General features: G+C 45.6%; 1 protein-coding gene across 1 annotated transcript in view; it reads left to right on the top strand.

Moving 5' to 3' along the window:
* The window catches only part of GPAT4 (glycerol-3-phosphate acyltransferase 4), a 33,874-nt gene extending 8,640 nt beyond the window's left edge, over positions 1 to 25,234 (top strand). Inside the window, exons 2-13 of the mRNA XM_026485678.4 lie at positions 4,289 to 5,290; positions 13,554 to 13,623; positions 14,007 to 14,307; positions 15,110 to 15,184; positions 15,947 to 16,036; positions 16,214 to 16,307; positions 16,914 to 17,029; positions 17,877 to 17,932; positions 18,470 to 18,555; positions 21,902 to 22,030; positions 22,118 to 22,197; positions 24,200 to 25,234. Coding sequence (XP_026341463.1) covers positions 5,126 to 5,290; positions 13,554 to 13,623; positions 14,007 to 14,307; positions 15,110 to 15,184; positions 15,947 to 16,036; positions 16,214 to 16,307; positions 16,914 to 17,029; positions 17,877 to 17,932; positions 18,470 to 18,555; positions 21,902 to 22,030; positions 22,118 to 22,197; positions 24,200 to 24,308 — 1,371 coding nt within the window. The 5' untranslated portion in view covers positions 4,289 to 5,125 and the 3' untranslated portion in view covers positions 24,309 to 25,234. The remainder of the gene's footprint in view (positions 1 to 4,288; positions 5,291 to 13,553; positions 13,624 to 14,006; positions 14,308 to 15,109; positions 15,185 to 15,946; positions 16,037 to 16,213; positions 16,308 to 16,913; positions 17,030 to 17,876; positions 17,933 to 18,469; positions 18,556 to 21,901; positions 22,031 to 22,117; positions 22,198 to 24,199) is intronic.
* The last annotated feature ends 1,252 nt before the right edge of the window (positions 25,235 to 26,486 follow it).

The raw sequence follows: 26,486 nt of genomic DNA, 5'->3' as shown, positions 1-26,486 counted from the left end.
ATGTATTTGATTCTGCAGTTAGGAATCATAATAGTCCCTGTCTTGTGATTGGGTCCGAATTGGTTTACATGACCTATTTAAATGAAGTTTTCTCTGTTATTTTCTCTTCCAGGATCCTCTTTTTCTTGCTAACAATTATCAGCGTGTGAAATTACAATTTTGTGTATGCTTATTTGCTTAACACTTGCCTCTAGGCATATTTGTTCATCACTAAATACCGCCTGACATAATGTGTGGCAGCACATAGTATGTGCCCAGTGAATATTTGTTGTATGAACGAACTCGTCACTCTGAGAACTGAGGAGCACTGGAAATTGGGTCATTTGGGGGCTTAAAGGCCCAGATTTTTGCCATTCAGTGGGTTGAAGAGTTTAGTTGGCTTAGTGATGGGTTCTGTCACATTCCCTTCTAAAATCCTCAGAACTACTTGGTTCTTCGGTTTTTTTCTCTGGACCTTTTGGGCTGTTAGGGGAACTTTGGTCCAAATTAACTTTCCATAAGTTTGGCTGAGAGCTATGGAAATTAAGAGAATGAGCAAATACTACCTCATGCTTATGGAATCATGGTTATATTTTACCTGAAGCAAAGTGATAGCCTCTCCTAAATGAGCAGTTATCTGGAAATTGTGGTGTGGTAGAGCTCCTCTGTGACTAATTTTCTGATATTATTTTCAGAGATTAAAGTTTGTGTTAAGGGGGGGGGCGCCTGGGTGGCACAGCGGTTAAGCGTCTGCCTTCGGCTCAGGGCGTGATCCCAGCGTTATGGGATCGAGCCCCACATCAGGCTCTTCCGCTGTGAGCCTGCTTCTTCCTCTCCCACTCCCCCTGCTTGTGTTCCCTCTCTCGCTGGCTATCTCTGTCAAATAAATAAATAAAATCTTTAAAAAAAAAAAATAAAGTTTGTGTTAAGGGGGCCTAAGATACCACTCTTCAGGCTTTAATGGCTGCTCTGCTGAGCCAGCAGGATGTTTGGAACTCTGTTTGGTAACTGCAGTTTGCTTGCTTTTTCTCTTTACTTCTAAGAATTTATGTGAGGATTGTTTAGTGCTGGCCGGATAACTTGTTTGGCTAGGTTACTGTTCTCTCTGTTCTGGAGTCTGGCACTAATAAACATGAACTTAAGGGGTGGGACAGGACCTTAGAGCGGTGGTCAGTGCCTCGGGGGCGGGGGAGGGGGGAGGAGTGGCTGGGTCATGGGTGGGCAAACTGTAGGGTCAGATAGTAAGTATTTTAGGCTTTGCTGGCTGTGGTCTCTGTCACAAATTATTCTTTGTTTTTTACAATTCTTTAAAGATGTAAAAACCATTCCTAGCTTATGAGTCTTAGAAAAACAGGCCAAAGCCAGATTCGGCCCACAGGCCATGGTTTGCCAACCTCTGAACTAAGTGAAGAAACTAGTTTATTGCCAAATGTGTTTAATGATTTGGGGACATGAACCTGGAATAACCTTGGGAATTCTCAGTTGATTGTGATTCAAAGAAAAGAGATCTAAACCTTGGCATGGGAAGTCACAGTGACCCCAGGGTCCGTCATCTTGAGGCCGTGGAGCTCAGGGTAACCATGGCCGGTGGGATGGAGGGATTTTGCTGCTACTTTCCCATGGGAATGCTGGACAAGGGGGACAGGGATGGAAGAGTGGAACAGAGATGTGACCCTAGAATTAGGCTTGAATTAGGTTTAAAGGATACAGTGACTCAGCAAATTAAGTCTCAGAAATTGTATCTAATTTCCTCAACCTCTGCTGGGATGTTGTTAGAAATCTGGCATGTAGAGTCAGTTTGGCCAGTTTATAACAATGAAAGAGCAGGTTTGTACCTTGGATTCTAAGAACACCAAATTCTGATACATGAATCCAGATTGGCCTTGTGGTTTTTCCTCCGACCACAGGAAGTTCTGTAGAGCAGGCCTGGCATGAAGGAAGTATTAATGTATTTCAGGGTTGTTTGGGAGCTAGGAGGGCATAGTGGTTAAAGAGCTTGGGCTCTGAGACAGATCCCCTGCTCCACATTCCTACTCTGCTACATAGTCGCTGTGTCATTCTGGATAACGTACTTAATCCTCTAAGCCTCCATTTCGTCCTGCGTCAAATAGCAATGGTAGTAAGACCTCCACCATAGGGTTGTGAGACTTACCTGAGGGCCATATGTGTAAAATACTTGTTATGTGAGCTCGGGGTCACATGTTGCTGTTAGCATTCAGTAAATGTTAGCAGTGATGATGATCACGTGAAAGTGGAAGAACTAGAGGATCCAAAATAGGAACTAGTGTTTGTGACTCAGTGCCATGAAATAGCAGGTCCTTTTGATCTAATCACTAAATGTGTGGGAATGTAATGGGAGCGGTACTGGGTTAGGAGTCAGAAGAATTGGATCTGTCTCTGTCTGCCTTCGTTTCCTAATTGGTAAATGGAAATAATACTGTTGACAGGTTATGAAAGAACCCGTGAAAGGGCTCTAAGAGTTCTGAAAAGACACTGGACAAAATTTAAGGTAAAGGTAGTAACCTGCTTATTTGTTCAATTTCTTGACCTTCTAAATGTATAGGAACGGAGCCAGGAGGTGATTGGGGTGAAGCCGCAGTGTTTGCCAGAGATTTGAAAGGACGTTCCCAAGTGCAGGACTTGCATTGGTAACTTGTGGTTAGGGATAAGTAATACAAAATTGAAATACTTTGTAAGATACTTAAAATAGTGGAGTTCAGGAGTGGCTGTGTTAAGTGGAAAAAGCCAGTCTGAAAATACAATTCCAATTGGAAAAGGCAAAACTCTCCAGACAGTAAAATATCAGTGGCCAGGGGTTCAGGAAAGGGAGGAATGAATAATCAGAACCCAGGGGATTTTTAGGGCAATGAAAATACTGAATGATACTGTAATGATGGGTACATGTCGTTATACATTTGCCCAGGCTTCTAAAATGTGCAGCACCCAGGGTGAACCCTGATGTGAGCTGTGGACTTCGGGTGACTCTGATGTGTCAGTGTAGGTTCATCAGCACTTGTAACAGATGTACCTTTCTGGTGGGGCTGTTGGTAATGGCTGTACATATAATAGGGACAGTGGGTATGTGGGAAATCTCTGTATCTTCCTTTCAGTTTTGGTGTGCTGTGAGCCCAAAACTGTTCTAAGGAGAATAGTCTTTAAAACAAAAAAGAGTGACCAGTGTGGGAGGATAAGACAACTGGAGGAGTTTGATCTCCATGTGGAAAATGTGACAGTATCTTATAAAATTAAAACTGTGTTTCCTTTCCCCCTGCAATTCCATTTCTAGGAATTTATCCTGAAAATATATTTATATTGCCTGTGCATTTTGTGTGCTAAATCATGTATGCACATGGTTATTCATTACATTATTTATAATAACAAAAAAGTGGAAGCATTGGTGTCCAACCTAAGGAAACCAGTTAACTAACTTATGCTACAGTCTTTTTTTTTGTTTAAGATTTATTTATTTATTTGAGTGAGAGCGAGAAAGAGAGTGTACAGTGTGCCCGTGCACGCGAACAGGGGGAGGGTCGGAGGGAGAGAGAATCTCAAGCAGACTCCCCACTGAGTGTGGACCCTGACACAAGGTTCGCTCCCACGACCCTGAGATCACGACCTGAGCCGAAACCAGGAGTTGGCCGCTTTACCGACTGAGCCACCCAGGCGCCCCTATGGTATAGTCTTAAAGTTGAAAGCTGTGCACCTGTAAAGAGTGAGGGAGCCCTGCATGTGCTGGTGGAATACTCTTCCAAGGTATGGTAAGCTAAATATGCAAAATAAAACACAAGTTGAAGAACAGTGCACAGAATATGGCACCATTGTTGTTGCCAGGGTGAGGGAGTGAGTAGAAAAGGTAAGTTATCATTTCCTCATGTAACGCACAGAATAAATACCTTGGGAAGAATATGAAGCTGGTAACATGGTTGCATCTGCAGACAAGAACTCTCGGTAGGTGGGGACAAGTAGGAGGGAAATCTTTTCATAGTATAAATGAAATGTGGCATATATCCATATATGATGGATCTTTTGCCCAGACTTCTAAAATGTGGCATATATCCATATATTTTCTCTTTAAAAAGCTGGCCACAGATTATATCATTGAAATTGAAAGCTATACGAAACATCTCCGTTTTCGTTCTGCATCTGCGTCTGCCACCTGTTGCTGTGCCTGCTCCCTTTGACCTTGATGGCTCGAGAAGCTGGCACTGACTCTAGGCTTACTCTAAAACAGCCCCCCCCACCCCCAAAGCATATTGATGTTTCTCCTCTTGATTTGTGTGACTGATGGTGTTTCTGTTTCCATCCCCAGCTTTGGCAGCATGTAAGCAGCTTCTTGCCAAGAACCCAGGTCACCGCTGAGAAGGGGGCCTTAGGGAGAAGAATATCCAGAGGAAACCAATGCCAGACACGTCTGGAGTTACACTCAACGCAGGCAGCATGAGACATTCTGTGCCAGCATCTGTGTTCTGCTGGCAAAGACTGTAGCTCTCCAGGTTGGAGGGTCCTGGAAGCAGCACGCACCAGGAACCTCTCTAGAGGAAGAATGGGGCCAGATGTGAACTCTCTACAATGAATACAGTTTTCAGCTTATGAAGGAGTTTTAAGTAAAACAATTATTTAATTTCCACATATTCAAGTTCAATAGCCTTCTGTGTGAAGTGCCAGCAGTCACCCCCCCTTCCACAGAAGTTATCAGGATTGTTCTGGCACCACGTCGAACTCTTCTTGGTACTTCTGGCAATGACAGATCTTCAGGACAGATTTATCTGCTAAATGCTCTTGAACAGGAAAGAAAAAGTCAAACTTCTGGAGGGAGTGGAAGGGTAGCAGAGCAGAGATCCCTCCCTCACTACTCACTTTCACAGAAACTCTGCCTGGACTCGGATGTTTGTACTGAAGATTGGTCCTGCTTCATTCACCTCAAAAGTCCATCTATTCTGGGGAGAGCTGACATTTTCGGGCTGCCTCCTCTGGCCCTTTTTACTGTCCTTCTGTCCCCAGGCAGTCGAACGATGTGAACTCGCAACGGGGTTTGCTATCCTATGGGGACTTGCTTTCTTTCCCAGAGTGCTGTCTAACAGGACCATCTGAAGACGGTGGTTTGTTCTTGGGGTGGAGGGCACTGGCCTTGCCTGGATCCTCCACCATGTTCCTGTTGCTGCCCTTTGATAGCCTGATTGTCAACCTTCTGGGCATCTCCCTGACTGTCCTCTTCACGCTCCTTCTTGTTTTCATCATAGTCCCTGCCATTTTTGGAGTCTCCTTTGGCATTCGAAAGCTCTACATGAAAACTTTGTTAAAGATCTTTGCGGTAAGTTGTGCCGTTTACAAATAGTTGCTTCACAGAGGACGGAAGAAATGCTATTAGTAAAGAGTCGTTCTTATCTGGCAGGTTATTATCTCTTCATTGCATAAAGAGAAAGTTGGGAGAATGGGAAGTGGCATTTTTAGTAAAAACAAAACAAAACTTCCCTAAATGTGTGCTTGTGAAAGCCTTTAGCACACTTTCTTTTCGAGCTAAGGTGCTTGTATACTTGATTCTTCTGAGCAAAGGAACCTATTCATAACTCCACACCTTGCCTATTTATTTCAAAGAGAGGGGCTTAGAATTTAAGAAAAAAAATCACTGCTAGATTCTGTCTCTTCTTATGTAACAGATAATGAAACACGGAGCTGCTACTCACATATTCCCTCACTAATAAGTTTGGGAGAGACTTTTCTCTTGTTTAGACTTAAATATCTTTAGTAGGTTCTTACATTTCAGATAGAAGAAATTAACAGGGCAGGACATTTGATGAATTGTTTTATTTTCTTAAAGATAGAGGAGAAGGACAATCAATTTCTTAACATATGTCAGAACTTAGCTAAGGAACCGTTCCTGGAAGTTGATCTTTGCCACGGGACTTTTAATATCTATCCAGAGATTTGGTACTTTATTAGCAGTATCTGTTTTCAGTAGTCACCAAATCTTTAGGTATTCTCTCTCATAGCTGAGACCATATATAATCTGAGAAACCAAAATTTGAGAAGTTACGTGTTCATATTGTAGCTTATGGTTCAGAATAAATTCTCTCATTTTCCTTTGGTTCCTTATAATTTTTCAGTGGACAGGGTGTCTACATTTTGTCAGTGAAAAAATAGAGACTCTGAAAGATTGAGCTATGTGAAATGTTACTTTATACTGGGAAATATTTTTTATGTGTATTATTGAATATTGGGTTTTGGTATTTAATATTCCTGTAAGAATATGATTTGTGTCACATTTAAGAGTGGCATTTATTATATTCACAGTGTTGTACAGCCATCACCTCTGCCCAGTTCCCTAACACTTTCATCACTACAGAGGGAAACCCCACACTCTTGAAGCAGTTGCCCCCCATTTTCCCCTCCCCTGACCACCAGGAGTTTATGTTCTAGCTCTGGATTTGCCTATGCTGGATATTCCGGATTTGAGGAATCATATAAAATTTGCTCTCTTGTGACTGCCTTCTTTCATTTAGCATATTTTTGAGATTCATCCACATTATAACATATTTCAGTACTTTTATTCTTTTAATGGCTGAATAATATTCCAGTGTGTGTACCATGATTTGCTTATCCGTTCATCCACTGGTGGACATGGCAGAGCTATGTCCACCTTCTGGCTGTTGTCAGTAGTGTTGCTAGAGTGTACCTGTTCGTGTTTGAGTACCTGTTTTCAGTGGTGTGATTTTGGAGCCCTACGGATGGTCTCTGAGGTTATCAAGTTACTTGCTACTCGGGGAGTAGTATGCAGTGTCACCTAAGAGCTGGTTAGAAGTGGAAGTGTCAGGCCCACTCCACACCTACTAAATTAGAGTCTGCATTTCCACAAGAGCCAGGTGTTTCACATGCACACTGAAGTTTGAGAAGCAGTGATCTAGTCACTAGTCTTTGGACCAGCTACTTTGCTTATGTGTATTATTTATTTTAATTAATCAGGAAATGTAATTTTCTTAAATTTCAGTCCAGGAAAATCTTCATTCGAGCCCAGGATTCCAGAGGACCATATAACTTACTATTCATGCCCTTTTGCCACTGTGGTAAACCAGTAGAGGGTCAGTAGAACAGCTGGAAAAATTTTAGGAGACAACATTGAGTGATGGCTAGCTTTCATTCAAGTTTAGAAGCAAGTGGTTAACTCACATATCTATGGAAATCCTTAATTTTAAAACATAGAAATCATAGAGTTACCAGCCTTTGAATTATTCTGTAGTAGCTAAAATTTTCTAACTTGGATCACTTTGGGCCGCAGAAAGCCTAAAATCTATGTATATTCTGTATTCTATTTTGAATTGTCCCCCCAAATTAATATTTTAAAGTTCATAGTCAATGAAAATCCTTCTGATTGTGACTATATTTTTAAATGTATGTTCTTGTGACTTTTAATGCAGATTATAATTAATTACATAACTGAAATTGATTAGATATATATTGTTGGCCAATCCATGGGATAAGTAATCTTGGGCCGTCAGAGACTTTCTTTGCTGATCACACATCTTGAAAATCACTAGCTTGAGGCACAGTGATTTAGAAGTGATTATGGAAATAATGTGTGTATATGTATATATGTTTATGTATGTACCCATTTTTGACCTCAAGTCTTAGGATTTCAGGAATCGGATTTGTGCTTCTTCATTTCCTAGAGACGTGTCTATCAGCCACTGCAAGGGTTCTGGGTACTCTGGGTGCTATCCTGTTGAGCTGCATGGGTAATTACAACTTGGCTATAAGCTAGAGGCAGGGGTGGGCTAGAAAGGACTGCTACCATTCCAGCAAGGTTATGTATAGGTGGCTCTGCAGGAATGTCTGGTCTTTTCTGACTGTTACTGTTCTGAGTTGACCTTAATGGACAGTAAGAACTGAATGCTTTATATATCAGCATTAGTATTAGACACAAGTTGGATTTGGCCAAACTGGTTTTGTTTTATTTTATTTTTTAAGATTTTATTTATTTATCTGTCAGAGAGCACAAGCAGGGGAAGTGGCAGGCAGAGGGAGAAGCAGGCTCCCCGCCGAGCAAGGAGCCCAATGATGCGGGACTCGATCCCAGGAGCCTGGGATCATGACCTGAGCTGAAAGCAGACACTAAACCAACTGAGCCACCCAGGCGCCCCACTTGTGGGTGTTTTTTAATAGACTTTTATTTTACCTTTTTTAGCCTGTTCATCCTTCCTAAATTGGGTTGCTATGTATATAATTTTGGAGCTGGAAGAAAGCTTAGAGATCATCTTAATTCTGTGGGTCTACACATTTGAATTACCTGGGGAAGCATTCTAAAGTACTTAGTTGGGAGCACTAGAATCTCCCCAGAGATTCTGATTTAATTGGTCTGGATGGGTATATTTTTAAAACTTCCCAAGTGATCTTGAGGTCTGCCATCAAAAGGTGGAGTCTGATTGACTTCTTGTGAATAGGGGGGCCTGCTTTATGACTTGGTTCTAACAAATAGAATGTAGTGGACATGAATTATACTGTGTAATAGGTTAGATTAGGTTAGAAATGGCAGTGTAACTTCTGACTTTTGGGATGCTTGCCCCTGGCACCCAGCCACCATGTTGTGAGGAAGCCCAGGCCACGTGGTGTTAGGTATTCCAACTCACAGCCCCAGGGAGGCCCTGACAACCAGCATGACTGCCACCCACAGGAGCGAGCAAGTCTGCAGAGGATCCCAGTCCTTAGCCTTTGAGCCACCCAGCTGATGTCAGACCTCGTGCAGTTTGCAAGATTCTTGAGCAAGATAAATGGTGGTGGTGTTTTAAGCCTCTAAGCTAGGCGTTGGTTTGTTATGTAGCAATAATCAGACAAGTAATATAATAGTAAAGAATGTTAAACATACATTCATGTTTACACAGCTTCTAATCCCTTAACATTTTTGTATGTATATTACCCTTCAGTCTTTAGCAACTGCATTCATATTTAATGGTTGTGTTAATAGCATGTATATCTAATTTTGTATCCATATTTTCTTTTGGGATTTTATCAGCCATTTTTAATAGGTAATCTTCATAAAGATGATTAAAACTGCATACCCTATTGGTCCATGCAGTACCTATACCTGTGCTTTTGGCAGAATTAAGCAAACCCTGGCTTAACAGCTAGCTTCCCATAATTAGCGCATCCTTTTATATAAAGGTACCTCGGTATCCCTGCCAAGGGGAGAATGTGGGTGGGTCAGTGTCTTCTCGGTTCCCTGTCCTGGAAGATTTAACTCAGTGTAGGTCCTGTCAATGCTGAGTTGCAGAAGATTTTCTTGTGCAGAGGGCAGCAGTGTTCTTTAAAAGTGTTTTTGTTTTCTTAATGTTTGTGCTTCAGATTTACTCTCAGTACAGCGACAATGATGTTATTTGAGGTAGAAGTCCTGGGAGTGGTTTTCCACTGAGTTGAGAATGATTTGGAAAAGGAGAAAGTAGGAAGCCTGGAAATAGAAAGAAATGACCTGGGTGATTTTGCCTCATGGGCAAAGGCTTGATCAGGTCAGGTCAGAGACCGTTGTAAATGTTACAACAATTGTAAACATGAAACTCCAGCACGGAAAGGGCTGATGGAGAGTCCTAGAAAGCCAGTGGCGGTTGTGAGGAAATTGAAGTCTGTACAATGGGAGTGTATAGTGGGATGGGCAAGAGTTTTTAAGTCAGTGGCCCTTAGCTTGAAATCCAGGGCTCTTCGATGAGCTCTGAAACTTGACCCAAGTCATCAGACTTTGCCGTGTGCTTCCTCATCTACAGAGTGGAAGTCACAACCCCTGCTTCATGTGCATGTCCTCCCTACCCCAGCGAGAAGGGTGACTTTAACATAACCCTGACTAGCTGAGAGGATGAACTGAAGAAGGTGAGAATGTGACCGTGGCAGGGAAGGTGATGGGAAGTAGTTGTCGGTTGTATCATTTCAGCTCTATCTTTTCACGTGGAGACCTTGACGGAGAGAAATAGTGGGAGTTAAATGCAGCCTTTAGCGACTGCCTACTAAGTGCAGGACCCTCTATCAGACTCCGCTGGAGTGAGAGCATGGGTAGGTTCTGCCTCCTTTGCTCAAGATATCTATAGTCCAGTAAGAAAGACAAGTATATGCATACATAACTAATTCACAATTGGGTGCTAATTCAAATACCCCGGGAGAGAAGAACTCCACAGGAATTGGCTAGCTAACATTTCATAGAAGAGTTGGCATTCGAACTGGATCTTAAAAAGGAAAAGGCATTTTAGAAGCGCAGATGAGAAAGTACAGTCTTGTTTAGAGACTGTATATAGCTTAGTGGAGCAAAAACATTGGTGCATGGAGGGAGTGGGGTCGATTATAAAAGCAAATGTTTCTTTAGGCATTGAAAAGCCAGTGAAGATTTTTGTGCAAGGAAGTGACAAGATCCGACTGGCAGCGTGTGTTTGGGTGGCTTGAAGGGAGGAAAGAGCAATTGGATTGCCCTTGCATTAATACAAGCAGGAGAATAAGCTAGGGAGTGAAGGTAATGACATCACACAGGAGGCAGCTGTGAAAGAGCGCCCTTTCAGGGGAGGATCGATAGGACTTGGTGACGGATGGGAAGCTTCAAAGCTTGGATGACCAGAGGGATAGTGATCCCAGTGCCTCAGGAGGAGGGCCGGGGTGGGGGGGAGCACTTTCCGGGTTGGGAGGAGGTGTGCTGTCTTTAATTTGCTACATGCTGGTGAGGGCTGGTTGGACTTGCATGGGGAGACGACCAGCAGGCCATCGGGAATGTGAGGTTGGCACTTCAGTGAAGTAAAGATTTGCAGATTCGCTGGTAGCCACTTAGGGGTTACAGCTGAAGCAGGGAGAAAAGAGAGTTGTTAAAAGAGGTGGTGTTTGCAGGGGAATAGATGTGCTGGATGATGCGAGCCTGAATTTTCCAAGGGTCTCGTTCTTTGGGTATATATGGTTAGTTCATGGGACAGTGCAGTGGAGGCTGACTGAAAAGGAGGCGGTTTCTGCTGAGATTAGGTTGCAAAGTCTGCTGGATGTGACTTGTGATTAATTCCTAAAGTGTAGTGTTCAATAGAATGAACGGCTAGCGAAGTACAGCACTGCACCCTCTCCCTTTCTAGGAGCTGGGCCTGCCGTTCACCTGCCAAGGTCTGCCTTGGGTTTAATGTTACCTAAGCGTGCAGCGTTGTTAATGCCCTTAAATGGTCTCTTCTCTGTCCGGGAGAACCTGAGACAGGAATAATTTCGTAATCTGATGCTGAATAGCACGGTAAATGGCATCTCACGTCAGGGGAAGGAGAGGAGGTTTATGGGAATGAACTCTGAACCTAGGATTCTCAGTTTTATTCTGGATCTCTGCACACTGTACTTCTGAAAGTGACCACTCAGAGAAGCCAGTTGTGGAGTTAGCGGACTTTGCTCACATGCAGTGCCCCTTTCCTTCAGTCTCCTGCACCGGGCCGAAGCAATCCAGTTCACTGATCAGCTTCTCCTGAACAGACTTCCCAGCCAACAGCCAGGTTCCTCCACCCTTGTGACTGGACAGTTCTCTCCTAAACACAGAAGCATTTTGTAATGTACCTGAAGGGGGGAAAAAGCGAAGCTAGATGTACAAAGCAGGAGGGCAAGGCGATGTTGACAGCTCTGTGATAGAGCTAGGAGATGTAGGGTCTCATTTAACCTGTACCTTTCCGGTTAAAACACCACAGCCATCTTGAATTTTGCAGAGTGAAGCAGTCCTCACAGACTTAAATTCTAGTGCTCAAGAGGCTTGATGTCATATATTAACTGCCTGTTGCAGCCTCATCTGAGTATCAGAATTGTCAGTACAGAACCACGTTTTTCTGATTCTGACTATGCTTGCTGTACTAATGCAGTCTTGGCCAAAATGGAAAACCGTCAACTCCAGTTGAGTGGCCTGTGTTTGTATGTCACGCTTGCTATAAGCTCCCTTGCCCCTATTCCCATCTTCCCTAGATGGAATTCCCAGGGGGAGTCTACCTTCCTCCATTGTAGGTGTTTCATTTACATTTTCTTCTAGAAAAAAAGGTCATGCATGCATAGAGCCAGAAAGCATCAGTGCTAAATATCCGAAGTATAGAAAATGAGCTGTGTGGGGTTTTTTGCCCTAGACCTCTTCTGAGTGGGTGACTCAAAGCTGTCTTTTGTTCTAGACAGCGGTATTTGAAGAAATTTCCAGATGAGGTCAGACCAGTGATTAAACTCGTGTCCTGCTTTTGGCTCTGCTAGAGCATCCAGAGCAGTCTTGCCGATACTTGAGGCTTTGGCAGCAGAATCTACACCAGATGCTTTGGGCTGTGTGGGTTTTGCTGCATCACAGAATGATAGGTTTCTCTCTCACCTTGCGTAACTGTGGAAACAAGTTTGAAAAGATACCTTTCAAAATATCGATTCTATTTCTTTGACTTCCACGGACATAACTTTCTATGCATATTTTCTATACATATTCCAGTTAGCGATCAGTGAGCTCGTTTTCACCTCTCGTTATGGGATAGTGGGAGAGACCCTGGCTCACTTACTGTAGTTAGATGGATGTTAAGGAAGGGAGGCTCTAGGAAGAGGCTTCTTTTCTAGATCTCTTCTAGAGTTCATTATTATTTCAGTCACAGTGAGGACAATTAGGGTGTTTTGCAGTTTCCCAAGTTCTGTCACATGTATATGGTCTCATTTGATCCTGAGCGACCTCATGAAGCAGGAGGCTGACGTGCCACCAGTCCTATTTTGTAGATAGAAAAGAGTGTTGGGATGAGTTGCTTAAGGGACTTAGCGTAAGTATCCAGTTAGATTTTTTTTTTTAAATCTCCAAATGGTGGGGCGGCTGCGTGGCTCAGTCGTTAAATGTCTGCCTTCGGCTCCGGTCATGATCCCAGGGTCCTGGAATCGAGCCCTGCATCGGTCTCTGTGCTCAGTGGGGGGTCTGCTTCTCCCTCTCCCTCTGCCTACTGCTCCCCCTACTTGGGCTGTTTCTCTCTCTGTCAAATAAATAAATAAAACCTAAAAGACAAAAAACAAATCTCCAAATGGTGTTTTTTTGTGTTTTTGTTTAACACTAAGCCCTTCTATATCAGCTTGTGGGGTCCGCACATTACAAGGCTACTCAGAGGAGGATGGACAGTTTAGACATGTATATTATTTAAATACTCAAAAACTAAAATTGTTGCTTCTGGAGTAATTGGGAGGTAGGCAGCATCAGGTGGTGGGCAGCTGTGTAAAGGTGCTTGATTTTGCTGTTTGTGCAGAGCTGCCGTTCGGCAGTGACGAAGAGACATGAGAGGTCTGTGTACCGTCAGCTAGGGAATTCCTTAGGTGCCCTGAAGACAGAAAGATTTAGGCAGAGAGAACCTAGGCCCAAGAAATTTCTCCAAGCTTCTTGAGTCTCCAGGCCTTTACTATAGGTGACTCATCTTTTGTTCCTTGTCATCAAGGAGGGGGACTGCTTAGAAGGAGAAGGCTTTGACTTTCCTTCTGGAGTGGGTGCTTTCTCAGCTACGGTCCAATCTCAGAAGACTGGGATTAAGGCTTTTCTAGAATGGAAATGGAGTCATTCGCTGTATGAAGAAGGATCTCATTCTGTGTGTTGCCATTTCTCCCCACAGTGGGCCACGTTGAGGATGGAGAGAGGTGCCAAGGAGAAGAACCACCAACTTTACAAGCCCTATACCAATGGTAAGACTGGCTTTTGCTCCTTATCCCAAACAGTCCCTTTGAAATATGTTCCTAAGTGCTTTTAATTCCATACATACTCTTCAAAGGGAGGATATGGACTCTGAATATTTTTAAAGATTTTTACTTATTCATTTATTCACTTGAGAGAGAGAGTGAGAGAGCATGCGAGCAGGGGAGGACCAGGGAGAGAGCAACAAGCAGACTCTGTGCTGAGCACAGACACCAACGAGGGGCTCATCCCAGGACCACAAGATCATGACCTGAGCTGAAACCAAAGAGTTGAATGCTTAGCTGACTGAGCCACCCAGGCGCCCCTGGACTCGGAATATTTTTAACATGCTTCCTGCCAGCATGCTGCTTGACACGGGTGTTCTCTTTTGCAGGAATCATTGCAAAAGATCCCACTTCGCTAGAAGAAGAGATCAAAGAAATTCGTCGAAGTGGTAGTAGTAAGGCTCTGGATAATACTCCAGAGTTTGAGCTCTCTGACATTTTCTACTTTTGCCGGAAAGGAATGGAGACCATTATGGATGATGAGGTGACAAAAAGATTCTCGGCAGAGGAATTGGAGTCCTGGAACCTGCTGAGCAGAACCAACTATAACTTCCAGTACATCAGCCTTCGGCTCACTGTCTTATGGGGGTTAGGAGTGCTGGTTCGCTATTGCTTCCTTCTGCCGCTCAGGTGAGGGCAGGCCTGATGGGGACAAAAGGCCAGAGCTGCTGCTGCCTAAGCCTGAGGCGTGGTTGACCGCCCTGTGTCGCTCTGCTTTGCTTTCTCCCGTCTTAGAAAGGAGCGTAGTATGATTCTGTCACCGGCCAGTCCTTCCGACTCTTGGAAGGGTACACTGGGGGTTATCTTTTAAAGGCCCTTGGATTCTCTGCACAGCAGACAGAAATCGTTGGGTTTCTTAAATCAGACTGCTCGTCTAGATGGCCTGAACACAGGGACAGGGAACATGGCATACTTTCTGGCCACTCCTCCCTGGGCATGGCTGGTTCTTTCCTGAAGTTTGCCTCTCTAATACAGAGGCGATATTGAGCTCTCAGGTTTTCTGTACCGTGTGCAATTCTGAGTCCGCCTTGCCGGCTGCCGGTACCTTCAGGTTCTACTTCCTGTTGCTCCACAGAGAAGCTCTGCTTCCGCCAGGGTGTGGAGCCAAAGGGAAGGGTAAGACGGCAGGGACAGCAGGTGTCCGAGGGCAGAGCAGCCAACAGTAGGTTTTTCCATCGTTCTGGCTGCCTGATGTCTGAGGAGATAGCGTCTGCTGAGAGCCAAATCCATACCTCACTGTCAGTTTGGAATTAAAATGATCTCTGGTTATGCTAGACCTGCTCTCATTTCTAGATGAAACTCTTACCTGGATCCTATGATCAGATGGTCTTAGGGGTGGTTCTCGTGACGCCCACTTTCATCTTCATACGTTCCAGTCTATCTGTAGCACAAGGGTTTATTTGCTGTATTTTCACATGTCGTCTTCTTACAGGATAGCTCTTGCTTTTACTGGGATTAGCCTTCTGGTGGTAGGCACGACCATGGTGGGATACCTGCCAAACGGGAGGTGAGTGGTTTGCGAGAGTCCGCTTCTGGAGGGTACTTAGTTCTGTAGTAGTGGCTCCAACCAGGCCACTCCTTTGGGGACAGCCAGACCCATGGCATCTTAGAAAGATAAAATAACCCAGTGATAACAACAGCTTCAGCATTAAGGTTGTATTTTTCACCAGTCTTGATCTGTGACTGTGTTCTTTTCCCACTAACACTCACACTCTTCCCATTTTAAAGACAAGGGAGGAACCTCACAACCATGGAACTAGCAGATTTTACAGCATATCATTTAGTTTTAAGCATTCTGCTGTGTTGGTAAATTGGTAAAAGGAAAAGAAGTGTAGGTAGGGCGTGTGTGTGTGTGTGTGTGTGTGTGTGTGTGTGTGTGTGTTTTAAAGAGAAATTTGTTCCTTCTGGAAGTTCTGGGGCTAGCTGTCTTCTTCCCTGGGCTGGTGAGGTTAGACTCTCTGTCCTTTGCCCTGCCTCTAGGCATTGACTGGGAAGGAAAAGAATTGAGGAGGCTCACCTTTGCTGGAAATTTGAGGGCTATAAATTCTAAACCCGGTCACTTCAGTGAATTTAAGCAATTCTCATCCTTTCTCTGTTTCCTCATTCGTAGGCATAAAGACACTCGTACACTGTAGAGTTTAACCGGTATAAAAATACTCTGCAGTCATAAAGGGCTGTAGGCAGTGATAGTTATGCTGTTAGAGGCCGTAACTTTTCCCGACTTCCTATGTGTAAAGTAATAATAAAAATCTTTGTCGTGTCATACCAGGTTTAAGGAGTTCCTGAGTAAACATGTTCACCTAATGTGTTACCGGATCTGCGTGCGAGCCCTGACAGCCATCATTACCTACCACGACAGGTGAGGGCACTTTGCATGACATGGGGAAGTGGCGCTGGCTAACCGCGACTCACCTGCAGCTGGCCAGCGAGCGCTCTTCTGAGCTCTCAGAGCCCATGAGGCGGGTGAGGTAAGGGCTGAGTTCCAGATCAGTTGTCTCACATGGATTTTGTTGCTTTGCATTCTTTTTAAACACAGGGAAAACAGGCCTAGAAACGGGGGCATCTGTGTGGCCAATCACACCTCTCCAATCGACGTCATCATTTTGGCCAGTGATGGCTATTATGCCATGGTAAGACCTTTCTCTGTTGCATTCTTGGGCAAGTAAGAGCTTTAGAACGCTCAGGGCTGGGATGCTTCTGACCCTTCAGAGAGCTCTTACTGAAGAATGTTAAACATGGAAACATGTTTTTACACACGGGCCCCAACCTAGATTGTCGCCTCTGTTTCTATTGCTTCTCACTCCTTGGGACTTTGATAGGAGGTATTCTGAGAGAGTAGTAACTAAGAGTGTGGTTGGAGATTAGACTTTGGATGTTTAGGCAGGCCACAGAAGGGGGTGAAGGACAGGGAAGGAGGATTTGAAAGGACGGGGTTCAAGGGCATTAGAGAATCTGTCCAGTAAAAGCATTTTTACACAAGGTATTACTCAGCTTCATTGTTTCTTTTTTAGGTTTTCAGCTACGTTTTTAATGATGTATCTTTGATATCACTGAATAAAAGGCAAAATTTTAAGATTCACAGTCTAATTTTCTAAATAGTGAGAAACCTATGCTTGTCAACAAAATGTTTAGAGGCTGAGAGGTTGGGGTACTTTTGGGACCTGGGGCTGTCTCCATATAGTGGGGGTTTGTTTGAGGATGTCTTCACTCCCAGTTATTCCTTTGTGTGAGATTAGGTGGGTCAAGTGCACGGGGGACTCATGGGTGTGATTCAGAGAGCCATGGTGAAGGCCTGCCCACACGTCTGGTTTGAGCGTTCTGAAGTGAAAGATCGCCACCTGGTGGCTAAAAGGTAAATCCACAAAATGCCGTTGCTCTGTACGACCAGTTAGAGAGAATGAGTGAGTTTTAGGGGTGGTTATCTTTTCACAGTAGAATCATAGTGTCTTCTACGCTGAGCCTGTACTGCTTTCATAATAAAACATTTTCCCCTAAAATATGGAATATAAAAAATACAGAAACCTTGGTAGTATTTGCCAAGTTAGTAATCTCTTAACCTTTTTTATTCGTTGTACTCATTATAATAAGCCACATATGAACTTTCAATGCTATTTGAAATCTCCAGGTGAATTCGTTACCACAAATAAAAACAAACTTAAGGCAATGGAAAAAAGGTAGAGCTGGTATACGTGATAGCAAGAGCTTTGCAGGAAACTGGGAGGAATGAAGACTCAGCTGAGACCATCTTCTACAGGGACCAATGAACCTGCCCCCAGATCCCTTTACTGCATCTCTCAGGGACAGTATTAAGCCAGGTGGACTGCAGGTTCAGCCCCTAACATGGCTGTCAGGAAGTCCAGAAGTCCAGTAACAAGTCTTTATTGAGGGTGCTGTTAGCAAGTCCCTGTGGCAGGCACGTCCTTGAGGTCGTCCCAGGTCTGAGCAGTGTCCTCTAAATAGGCCTTAATGCTTAACTGAACAGCTCGTATGGGTTCAATAGTAGCCATCTGACTTTCCCTGTCTTTATAAGTTTTGTCTTTACGAGATTCAGGCTGGGGGTTTATAGAAGATTGTTGTGTTTGTTAACTTGCTTTCATACGCCATCCAGTGTGACATCTGCATAGTTTATTTATAAGTGCATTTTGATGATGATGAATATAAAGCTGTCTGAACCTTTGTTTTCTTTTTCCTTTCCAAAGACTGACTGAGCATGTGCAGGATAAAAGCAAGCTACCCATCCTCATCTTCCCAGAGGGTGAGAAGGGGTCGATCCCCGCAGAGAGCTTCTGTGTGGGAGGGTGGGGAGGCCATGCAGGATGGTGACTCTGGTGTTGCCGCAGAACCAAGTCCCTCAACCCTGGCTGGGGTTATCTGCTTTCACTGAATGATGTTCAGTCCCCCACTAAATTGGTTGTGGGACTAAAAACTCAGGGAAGTTCAGCATTTGACTGAGAGTGCCAGAGTGTGACCTTCTCAGTACAGGAGTCCTTTCTGTCATATGCCCGTGGGGTCTCAGCGTCTTGTAGAGTTCTTCCTGAAAACGCAAGTCTCCTGAGTGGCTCTGGCCTTTCATCAAGGCTGAGTGTGTTCATTGGGGAAGGTGATCCTGTAACAGCAGAATAGGAAACAGTACAGCGTTTTCTTTATCCCTATTCAGTATTCATTCCTAAGCCAGGGAGATGACAGATTTATCCTGTTTGAAGAATTTTTCTTATTATATTGAGTTCTTAAACTCCTAATCTCTGAGGTAAGGACCAAAAGAAAGCGCATTTTATTCTCTTCTGCATTTTAGGAACCTGCATCAATAATACATCAGTGATGATGTTCAAAAAGGGAAGTTTTGAAATTGGAGCCACGGTTTACCCTGTTGCTATCAAGGTACAAGACCTCTGAGGGCACATGTGGTCATTGTCGCAGCTGCCATGAGTGGGACATAGCAAGAGAAAGGGGAGGAAGAAGATGGTGTCAGCGGTCGGTCCTCCGGTGGAGCAGCTTGGGCTGGGCTAGTGTGGGTAGAATGTGCTAGAGGAAGAGAAGGGACTTGTTCACGGTTCATAACCCGCTACGTTAGAAGGGACGGGGGAGTGGCCGAATGAGGACCGGCCGTTTCCAGCCCATACCTCGCTGCCATCACCAGATTCAGGAAATGGCAAACTCTTCACAAACTTTGCGTGTTGTCGCCCACTCACGACCTCTTCATAAACCTCCCTGGAGTGGAAGGTGCTCCGCTTGAAAAGGAGGCTTGCTGCAGGGAGTAGATGTGTGCATTTGGTGGAGAGGTGAGCATAGATGGCTGCAGATGTGTCCTTAATCCTGAAGGAAGAAACAGCTCCACTGCTTTGGGTTGTGTTATCATCGTAAATACCAGGAACTACTCATAAAAATGAAATGCAGCTTGTCCAGGCTGTCCCCCACCTTTCAGGAGCTTGTACTTCAAACTCACTTTGAAGATGGGATTCAGTTAGTCAGTTTCTTCTTTTTTTCTCCCTCCTCTCTCCGCCTTTACATCCATCTGGTTTTATAAATCCGTACATTGTACTGTTTCTAAAAGAATGTTATTACTCATGTTATTACTTCTTTTTTTTTTTTTCATGTTATTACTTCTAAATGCCACAGGCTGTTGTCAGTGTGTTTAGTGCTTAAGTTGAAATCTCAGATCAGGGTAGAACAGCAAGTGCATCCGTGCCTGTTTTACTTAAAATTTAGTCTCCATCCTTTCCCAGGGTCTGCGTGTTGTGTGCAGAGCGTTCTGTTGAGAGAGTCGGTGTCACTCGGCCAGCACAGCCAGTGCAGTGGAGGAAGCGCTGTTTCTCCTGGGGAAGCAAGTGCTCCCAGCATTCCCCTTTACCAGGGAGGCAGAGCACCGGGGCAGGAGTGGCCTGTGCACAGTGGCTGGAGGAGAACCGACTGATCCGCGGGTTAGGGCTGCCTAAGCCACCTGTGGAGGGTGCTGTCTCTGGGAACAGCAGGAAAGAAAACAGTCTGTCAGCGGTTTCTGCCATGGGAGGAGAACCTGGGGAGTGGTGTCCGTGTCACCTGCAACCCATCCTGCATTTCAATATCCAGGGCTCCCCATACATGTACAGTAAAAACATTACTAGAAGAGGCCCTTCCTTATTGTTCACTCCAGAACATCAGTACTTTGTAGCTGTATCAGCATCACCTGGAGGGACTGGGAAAATGCAGATTGCTGGGTGTTTTTGAACTTGATTTCTAGCCCTTTCCTGGGTGCTCCGGATGGGCTGGTTGGGAACCACACTTGGGGAGCCCTGTTGTGGAGCAGTGGTTCTTAAACAGTTTTGAGACATGGACCTTTAGGACAGTTAGGGCTCCTCTCCAAAGAAAAAGGCATGTCAGTTTTACATATAATTTCATTCTGTCCACAGATTGATTAAAGCCCATTTAGGATTAAGAACTTCTGCTCTACAACAACTTTGCTAGTTTTTATAAAGCCTTCATTGGTAACCCAATTTGGATAACCGTAGCAGTTTCAAGGCTCTTATTATTATTTCCACCAAAGTTAAGTCATTATTTGATGTTGAAATTTATTGCAATTTGGGTTTTTGCCTTGTTTTTCTCTCTACAACATCAGCCCAGCATGGAACAGAGATTCAGCTCTGAACAAAGGGCTCTCACATTCGATGTCAACTATGTTATCCATATAGTGCTTCGTAAGTGTAAGACTTTCTCTCAAACATAAGCATTAGTTTCTATTTAAAACTCCTTCTTCTTCCTTATTTCCCTTTGCTGTTACAATGTCAACTCCTGAAGCTTTCTGTAGTTAAATCTAAATTTCTTAGTGTAGTCTGTAATTTATTTTTTATTTATTTTTTTTTTTATTTTTTAAGATTTTAAGCGAAAGAGGGAACACAAGCAGGGGGACTGGGAGAGGAAGAAGCAGGCTCCCAGCAGAATAGGGAGCCCAGTGCGGGGCTCGATCCCAGCACCCTAGGATCGCGCCCTGAGCTGAAAGCAGTTAGTTTGTAATTTAATCTAAATCTAAGTGTCTTCCTTCCTGTGTAGTCAGGTCCATGGCTAGGCATAATTATCCAGTTTGTTCTGAGAGTCATAAAATCTAGGCTTGAAGAGCCTAAAAGATCCTCTGGTTCACACCCAGCCCCCCACAGTGTCGCATCTCTGTCCGTGTTCCTCTCGATTTTCTCCAGGGAGAGGGCACTCCTGACACCAGTGGCAGCCTGCTCTGCGCGGTCACTCTTGCAATTCCATCCCCTTTTCTTTTTCCACACTCTGGTCCTCGTGTTTGCTCCATAGTCACAGCCTGAGGGCGTCTGTGATAGCCCCTCAGACATTGCTAGCAGGGGCAGGACTCTCCCGGCGTTCTGTTCAAGGACTCAGTTCCTTTTGTGGCTTCTTACAGAACTTCCTCCCGCACCTCTCCCCCCCTGCTTACCTGCCACTTAAATTTCTTTTCTGTTGGGTGAGACTGCAGGTCACAGCTTCAGCCCCATTTCCCACAAAATGCCACTGAAGTACAGCCTTCGCTTCCATTACAGTCATTGGCAAAGAGCGTATCTGGGGAGCCTGCTGTGTGGTGGGAAGCGCAGCAGCCGCGTGGCGGAGGCCTGGTGCGCTGTCGTGCGTGCCTGGTTGCCGAGGGGCGTGGGTGTTGCCATCAGCCAGACCTCCTGCTCACGCAGTTAGCTTGCTTAGTGGTGTCGTCCCAGAGGCCTATCAGAAGCTTTGGCAGTGTTCTCTCCTTGGTGGGGGGCACCAGAAATATTAAAAAGTGGGTGTCTTTGGGTGAGGTACGTGTAGAGTGTGGATGAGTGAATGACGCAGTGCTGGGGATAGGCAAAGCTCGTGCGGTGGAATGTTCTAACGGTTAAATCTGGGGCATGGAGGTATGAGAGTATCTGTTCTCTCTGGTTTTGGATATGCTTGAACACGTTAAGAATTACATACACCTATGAGTGAGGAAGACGTGAATTGGGTCAAAGAGAGAGCTCACTTGTTTGAGGAAAGCAGTTGGGGGAGTCCTCCCTAGTGGTCTACAGCAGAAGCTTGAGCCCATCGGGAGGTTCGTGTTGCTAGAGGTCGGAACTGCCCGGGCATAGAATTACTTCAGCAGTGTTTGTGGAGGGGGTCTGAGAGCGGCTTTCTGGAACTGGTACTGCACCATGTGAGGCAGTCTCAAAAGCTGCTGTCGACACCCACATTTTGTTAGAACTGACTTCTTACCACCCGGTTTTCCACTGCTTTTCAGTATGACCCTCAATTTGGTGATGCCTTCTGGAATAGCAGCAAATATGGGATGGTGACGTACCTGCTGAGAATGATGACCAGCTGGGCCATTGTCTGCAGTGTTTGGTACCTGCCTCCCATGACCAGAGAGGTGGGTGCTCACACCGTGCCGAGGTCTTCGCCTCCTTCCGTATGACGCCAGCCTGTATTGAGTGGTCTCATTTGTTCTTTCTTACAGACAGATGAAGATGCCGTCCAGTTTGCAAATAGGGTGAAATCCGCCATTGCCAGGCAGGGGGGGCTCGTGGACCTGCTGTGGTGAGTCAGAGCCAGGTTTTATCAGCAGAGTCTAGCAGGATGTGAATTTCCTAAGTGGATGCTGAATTGTTGACTCCTTTTATGAGGAATCTGCCTGTCCCTGGTGTGGAGAATTAAGCTTGCCAGCCTTGGAGAGTGAGCAATGTGACTCCTTTCTCCTAGCTCCAGCTCAGAAGTGCCCCATGCTGCCTTGACCTTGGGGACACAGAGCACAGCATGCTTGGGCTGAAGCAGTTGGTTCTCTGTACCTTCTGGGGTTTGTACCCATCTGCCAGGGCTCCCAGACAGTCCTTGTCTCTTTAGGTAGGGGGGACCTAATGCTGGTCTGGAAACTGCATTAACTGGGCTTTCTAATCTTGTATATTTGGTAAAACTGGACCGTCCTTAGAAAGGCAGAAGTTTCATTTATTACATTTAGTTTGTTACCTACTAAAGCAAGAGTTGGCAAACGCTGTGAAGAGTCAGTAAATATTTTAGACCTTGTGGATCATGTTGCCGTTGTTGTAACTGCTTCAGTCTGCCACCGGTGTGACAGCAACCAGAGACCATATAGAAACACATGAGCATGCGTGGGTTCCAGTAAAACGTTCTCAGAACAGGTGTCAGGCTAGATTTGGCCCGCGGGCCATAACTGCGGACCCTTACACTAGAGTATGAGATAGTTATACTCCAAATAAGAGGAGCTGAATAGGGAAATCCTTCTACCCTCTAGGACCCTTCGTTTTAAGCACAAAGGTCATCTGTGTTGGGCATTTGACTAAAGTGGGCATTATGGGAAAAGGATGTAGAGATTCAAATTTTAAACTGACATGTGGATTCTTTGATAATGGCACGGTCCTCAGGTGTGGCCTTTTAAAAAAGGCTCATGTTTATCGGCACTCATTGTGAGCCAGGCATGTGCTGCTGGCGCCGGAGATGATGACCTTACCCCATCCACACAGTAAACCCACGCAGTATAAGGAAGGAGTGTTACTCCCATTTCACAGATGAGACACCAGAACTCAAAAAGGTCAGGTACCTGTTTTTCAGAGTCACAGAGTATCAGTAGAGGCAGATTTTGAACTCCGGTGTGACAGGCTGCTAGAGCTGGAATGTTTAACCACTGCTGCACATTCCCCGTCCACGGGGCCTTAGAAAGACAAGCATGGCTACCTTTAAAAAGGCGCTTTTGCTGTGGATCGTAAAGGGCATCCCACATATAAGAGTGTTTGGTGTAAGGTCTGTCCAGCGATGGGGGCCGGGGAGGGGGTGCGGGCTTCATCAGACTTTTTCTGCCACCGCCACCTGCATAACTCAGAGGGGAAGTATAGGTGTAGCAGAAAGCCTGAAGGTGGACTGGGGTTTCCGTTAGTCACTGAAGGTAAGGGATGCTAATTCTAGGGTGTAGGCGAGCAGTTGGAGTGCCAGGTAGGAATGGGACTTTGAAGAAGCAAATCCAAGTGCAGGGATAGCAGAGGGAGGTGCCGGGGTCATCAGCACAGGAGTCTGAGAGTGACTTGGATTCCTGTCCAGCACCATCCCTCAGGCACGGAAGAAGGATTCGCAGGTCCCCCCTTGTGTTTGTTGTCGGCATGAATCTCTAGGTCTGAATTTTACAGATTTTATTTCACAGATGAGGTTTATAGATTCATTATAGTCTCAGTAGTTCTTAAAGCTTGGCTCACCTTCATGATGCCAGAGTACCTCCTTTGCCTTTCGTCAGGTGAGGGTGAATTTTGAGTAGAAAGCATTGTAAACTCCTTGGTAGGTAGGTTTGAGTGACTGTGAAGTACCTTGAACGTGAGTAGTGACTTCTGACCCCAGGGCAAGAGAGAGATTTAAGGTAGAAATGGTGAAATTGGGGAGTGCCGGCTCAGTACCTGAGGTCACCCTTAGGAGTGGGAGAGCCATAGAGTGCTTCTGTTTCTGACAGGTTCTTCTGGGGTTTTGAGCAGTGCGGCCCCGTGATATAAGGGTGGATAGGAGGCCGTCTTTGCCACTACACCAGACTTTCTCTCATCAGGGATGGTGGTCTGAAGAGGGAGAAGGTGAAGGACACGTTCAAAGAGGAGCAGCAGAAGCTGTACAGCAAGATGATCGTTGGGAACCACGAGGACAGGAGCCGGTCCTGAGCCCGCGCCTCGCGCTGCCTGGAGCCACCACTCACAGATCCTGACCCGCGAGCCAGCTGGAGTTGCTGCTGCCGCCGCCCCCGCCGCCCCCACTGCTGCATCCTTTCCAACTCTGGGGCTCTTCGGGCCAGTCCGGATCCCAGGACTCCAGCTTCTTCAGAACCGCCCCAGGGATCCCTGGGTGCACCGTCTGAAGTGGACGCTACTGGGGGTTGCTACCCAGGATGAGATGCCTTCTTGTTTCTTTTACACTAAGTCTGTTGGAGGAATGCCATTAAAGTCCCCTCCCCACCTGTACACGTGTGGGGCTGAGTGGTTGGGAAGAGTCGGCCACATCCCGTGTTCAGGACGTTAGGGTGTCAGTCTGTTATGGATGCCACATGCCAGGGACTTTGCTGGGGAAAGGCCCCCCGGCACTTGTGAGGAGGGCACTGCTGAGGCAGTGTGACTCGCTTCAGCCTACGCATCACCCCCCAGCCTCGGAGCTGTGCAGACTGGATAAGAGGAAGACCGTTGTCTGCGGGGCCTTTCGGCAAAAAGAAATTTTAATTCCTATGCTTCTGCCCATGGGCAGTCACCAAAGGGGAGGCAAGAAGCAAGGTGGACCAGTGACTAGGGTGTGGTGGGAACCAAGAGTCATTTTGTGTTCAAACTCCAGTGCTAACCCTGAACTCCCATGTGACTTGCTCTTTGTTAACTCGTGCCTCAGTTTCCCCATCTGTAACCTGGATCAGGAGGGGAAGGGTGGTGATACCTACCTCACAGGGTTGTTGTGGGGATTGAAGTGCTACTTTGAAGGACAAGTTGCTCAGTGTTACAAGTATAGGTCCATGAAACGTGGCAGGAAAAGGTCTGAGCTCAGAGCTGCTGCAAAGGGCTTTGAGTTTGTTTTTGTGAGTAAATAAAATTGTCTGATGGTCAATTAATTGAGGGGTTTTCCCTTCACTCTTTGCCCCCTGGATGTAGCCTAAGCAACATGCTTCATATAGCAGTTACAGTTCTCTGACTTGACCATAACCCCGAGACCGTAGGGAATCCCCTTGACTTCTGGAATTGAGAACTAGTATTGTTCAGAAGAAGCTGCTCCTCCTATCAACTGTTGACCTATTCCTCTGATTAACTTAGAATTTCCAGCACAGACTGAGATGTGGACTTTTCCACCGGTGGGTGCCTGGGGTTAGAGGCGTGTGGAGGGGCACCATTTGTCAGGGTTGGGAAGAGTGGACAAGAGGGCAGGGCAGTCTGGATGTAAGGAGAGTGGGAAGCAGCAAGGAAATAGGGGGGCAAGGCAGGAACAGAGGCTCTGGAAGGCTTAGGGAGGGGACAGGATGGGCAGGTGGCTCTTGGGTGCACTGTGGGCTTCCACACAGCCGGAGGAAAACTGTGGGCTTCATGGGTCTCCTGCGCCCACCTACAGTCACTGTGAAGGCGGATCCAGAGCCAAGCAACCCTTACTAATTCTGGCTCTTGGGGTGCACCAGTTTCACATCCCTAACAAGAGAGAGTTGCCTCCCCCCACCACTTACCCGTCTGTCCATCTCTCCCCGTTCCGTCCCCTGGCTCCAGCATGGCACAGCCATGACACCTTTCAGGATTTGCACCAGCCGTGGTAAGCGTCACCTCTGCAAGGCTGCCCTCTGGCCTGTGCCCAGGGGCTGCCGTGGCGGGGGGAGGGCAGCCCTGCTCCCGAGGCACTGACTTGATAGCACTTTGTCTTCCCTGCCCTGACTGCTTTCTGTTCCTATCCCTCCCTTACTAGCCCCCCATTTCTCTTACCTGCCCTATTGCTAACCAGTGAAAAACGATTTTTCCTTCCAATAAAAACCCTGTTTTGACTGTAAGGAACAGCCTCTTATGAACTGTTTTACAAAGAGTAAACAGTGGTTTTCAGCCTTTAGAGGAGGCAATATTAAACACCATCCGGAATGATCTTTAAAATTGGTTTTGAAGATCAAGTTCCCTTTTTTAAAGTTCTTTTTTAAAAAAAAACTCTTGTTTAGTACGTTTACATCATGATTTTCATAGGTGTGCTAAAAAGAATGTGAAAAAACTAAAAACAATATTAAAAATATGCCTGTCTGTTGATGACCTAGCAGCGTATTGCAAGAGCCGGGGTTAGAATCAGCTGCTGTGTAAAGAAATACTTGTGGAAACTAAGCAAGGGTTATTTTATGGTTT

Source organism: Ursus arctos, unplaced genomic scaffold (assembly GCF_023065955.2).
Source record: "Ursus arctos isolate Adak ecotype North America unplaced genomic scaffold, UrsArc2.0 scaffold_27, whole genome shotgun sequence".
Taxonomy (NCBI): Eukaryota; Metazoa; Chordata; class Mammalia; order Carnivora; family Ursidae; genus Ursus; species Ursus arctos.
This window is presented reverse-complemented; position numbering and strand designations above follow the sequence as displayed.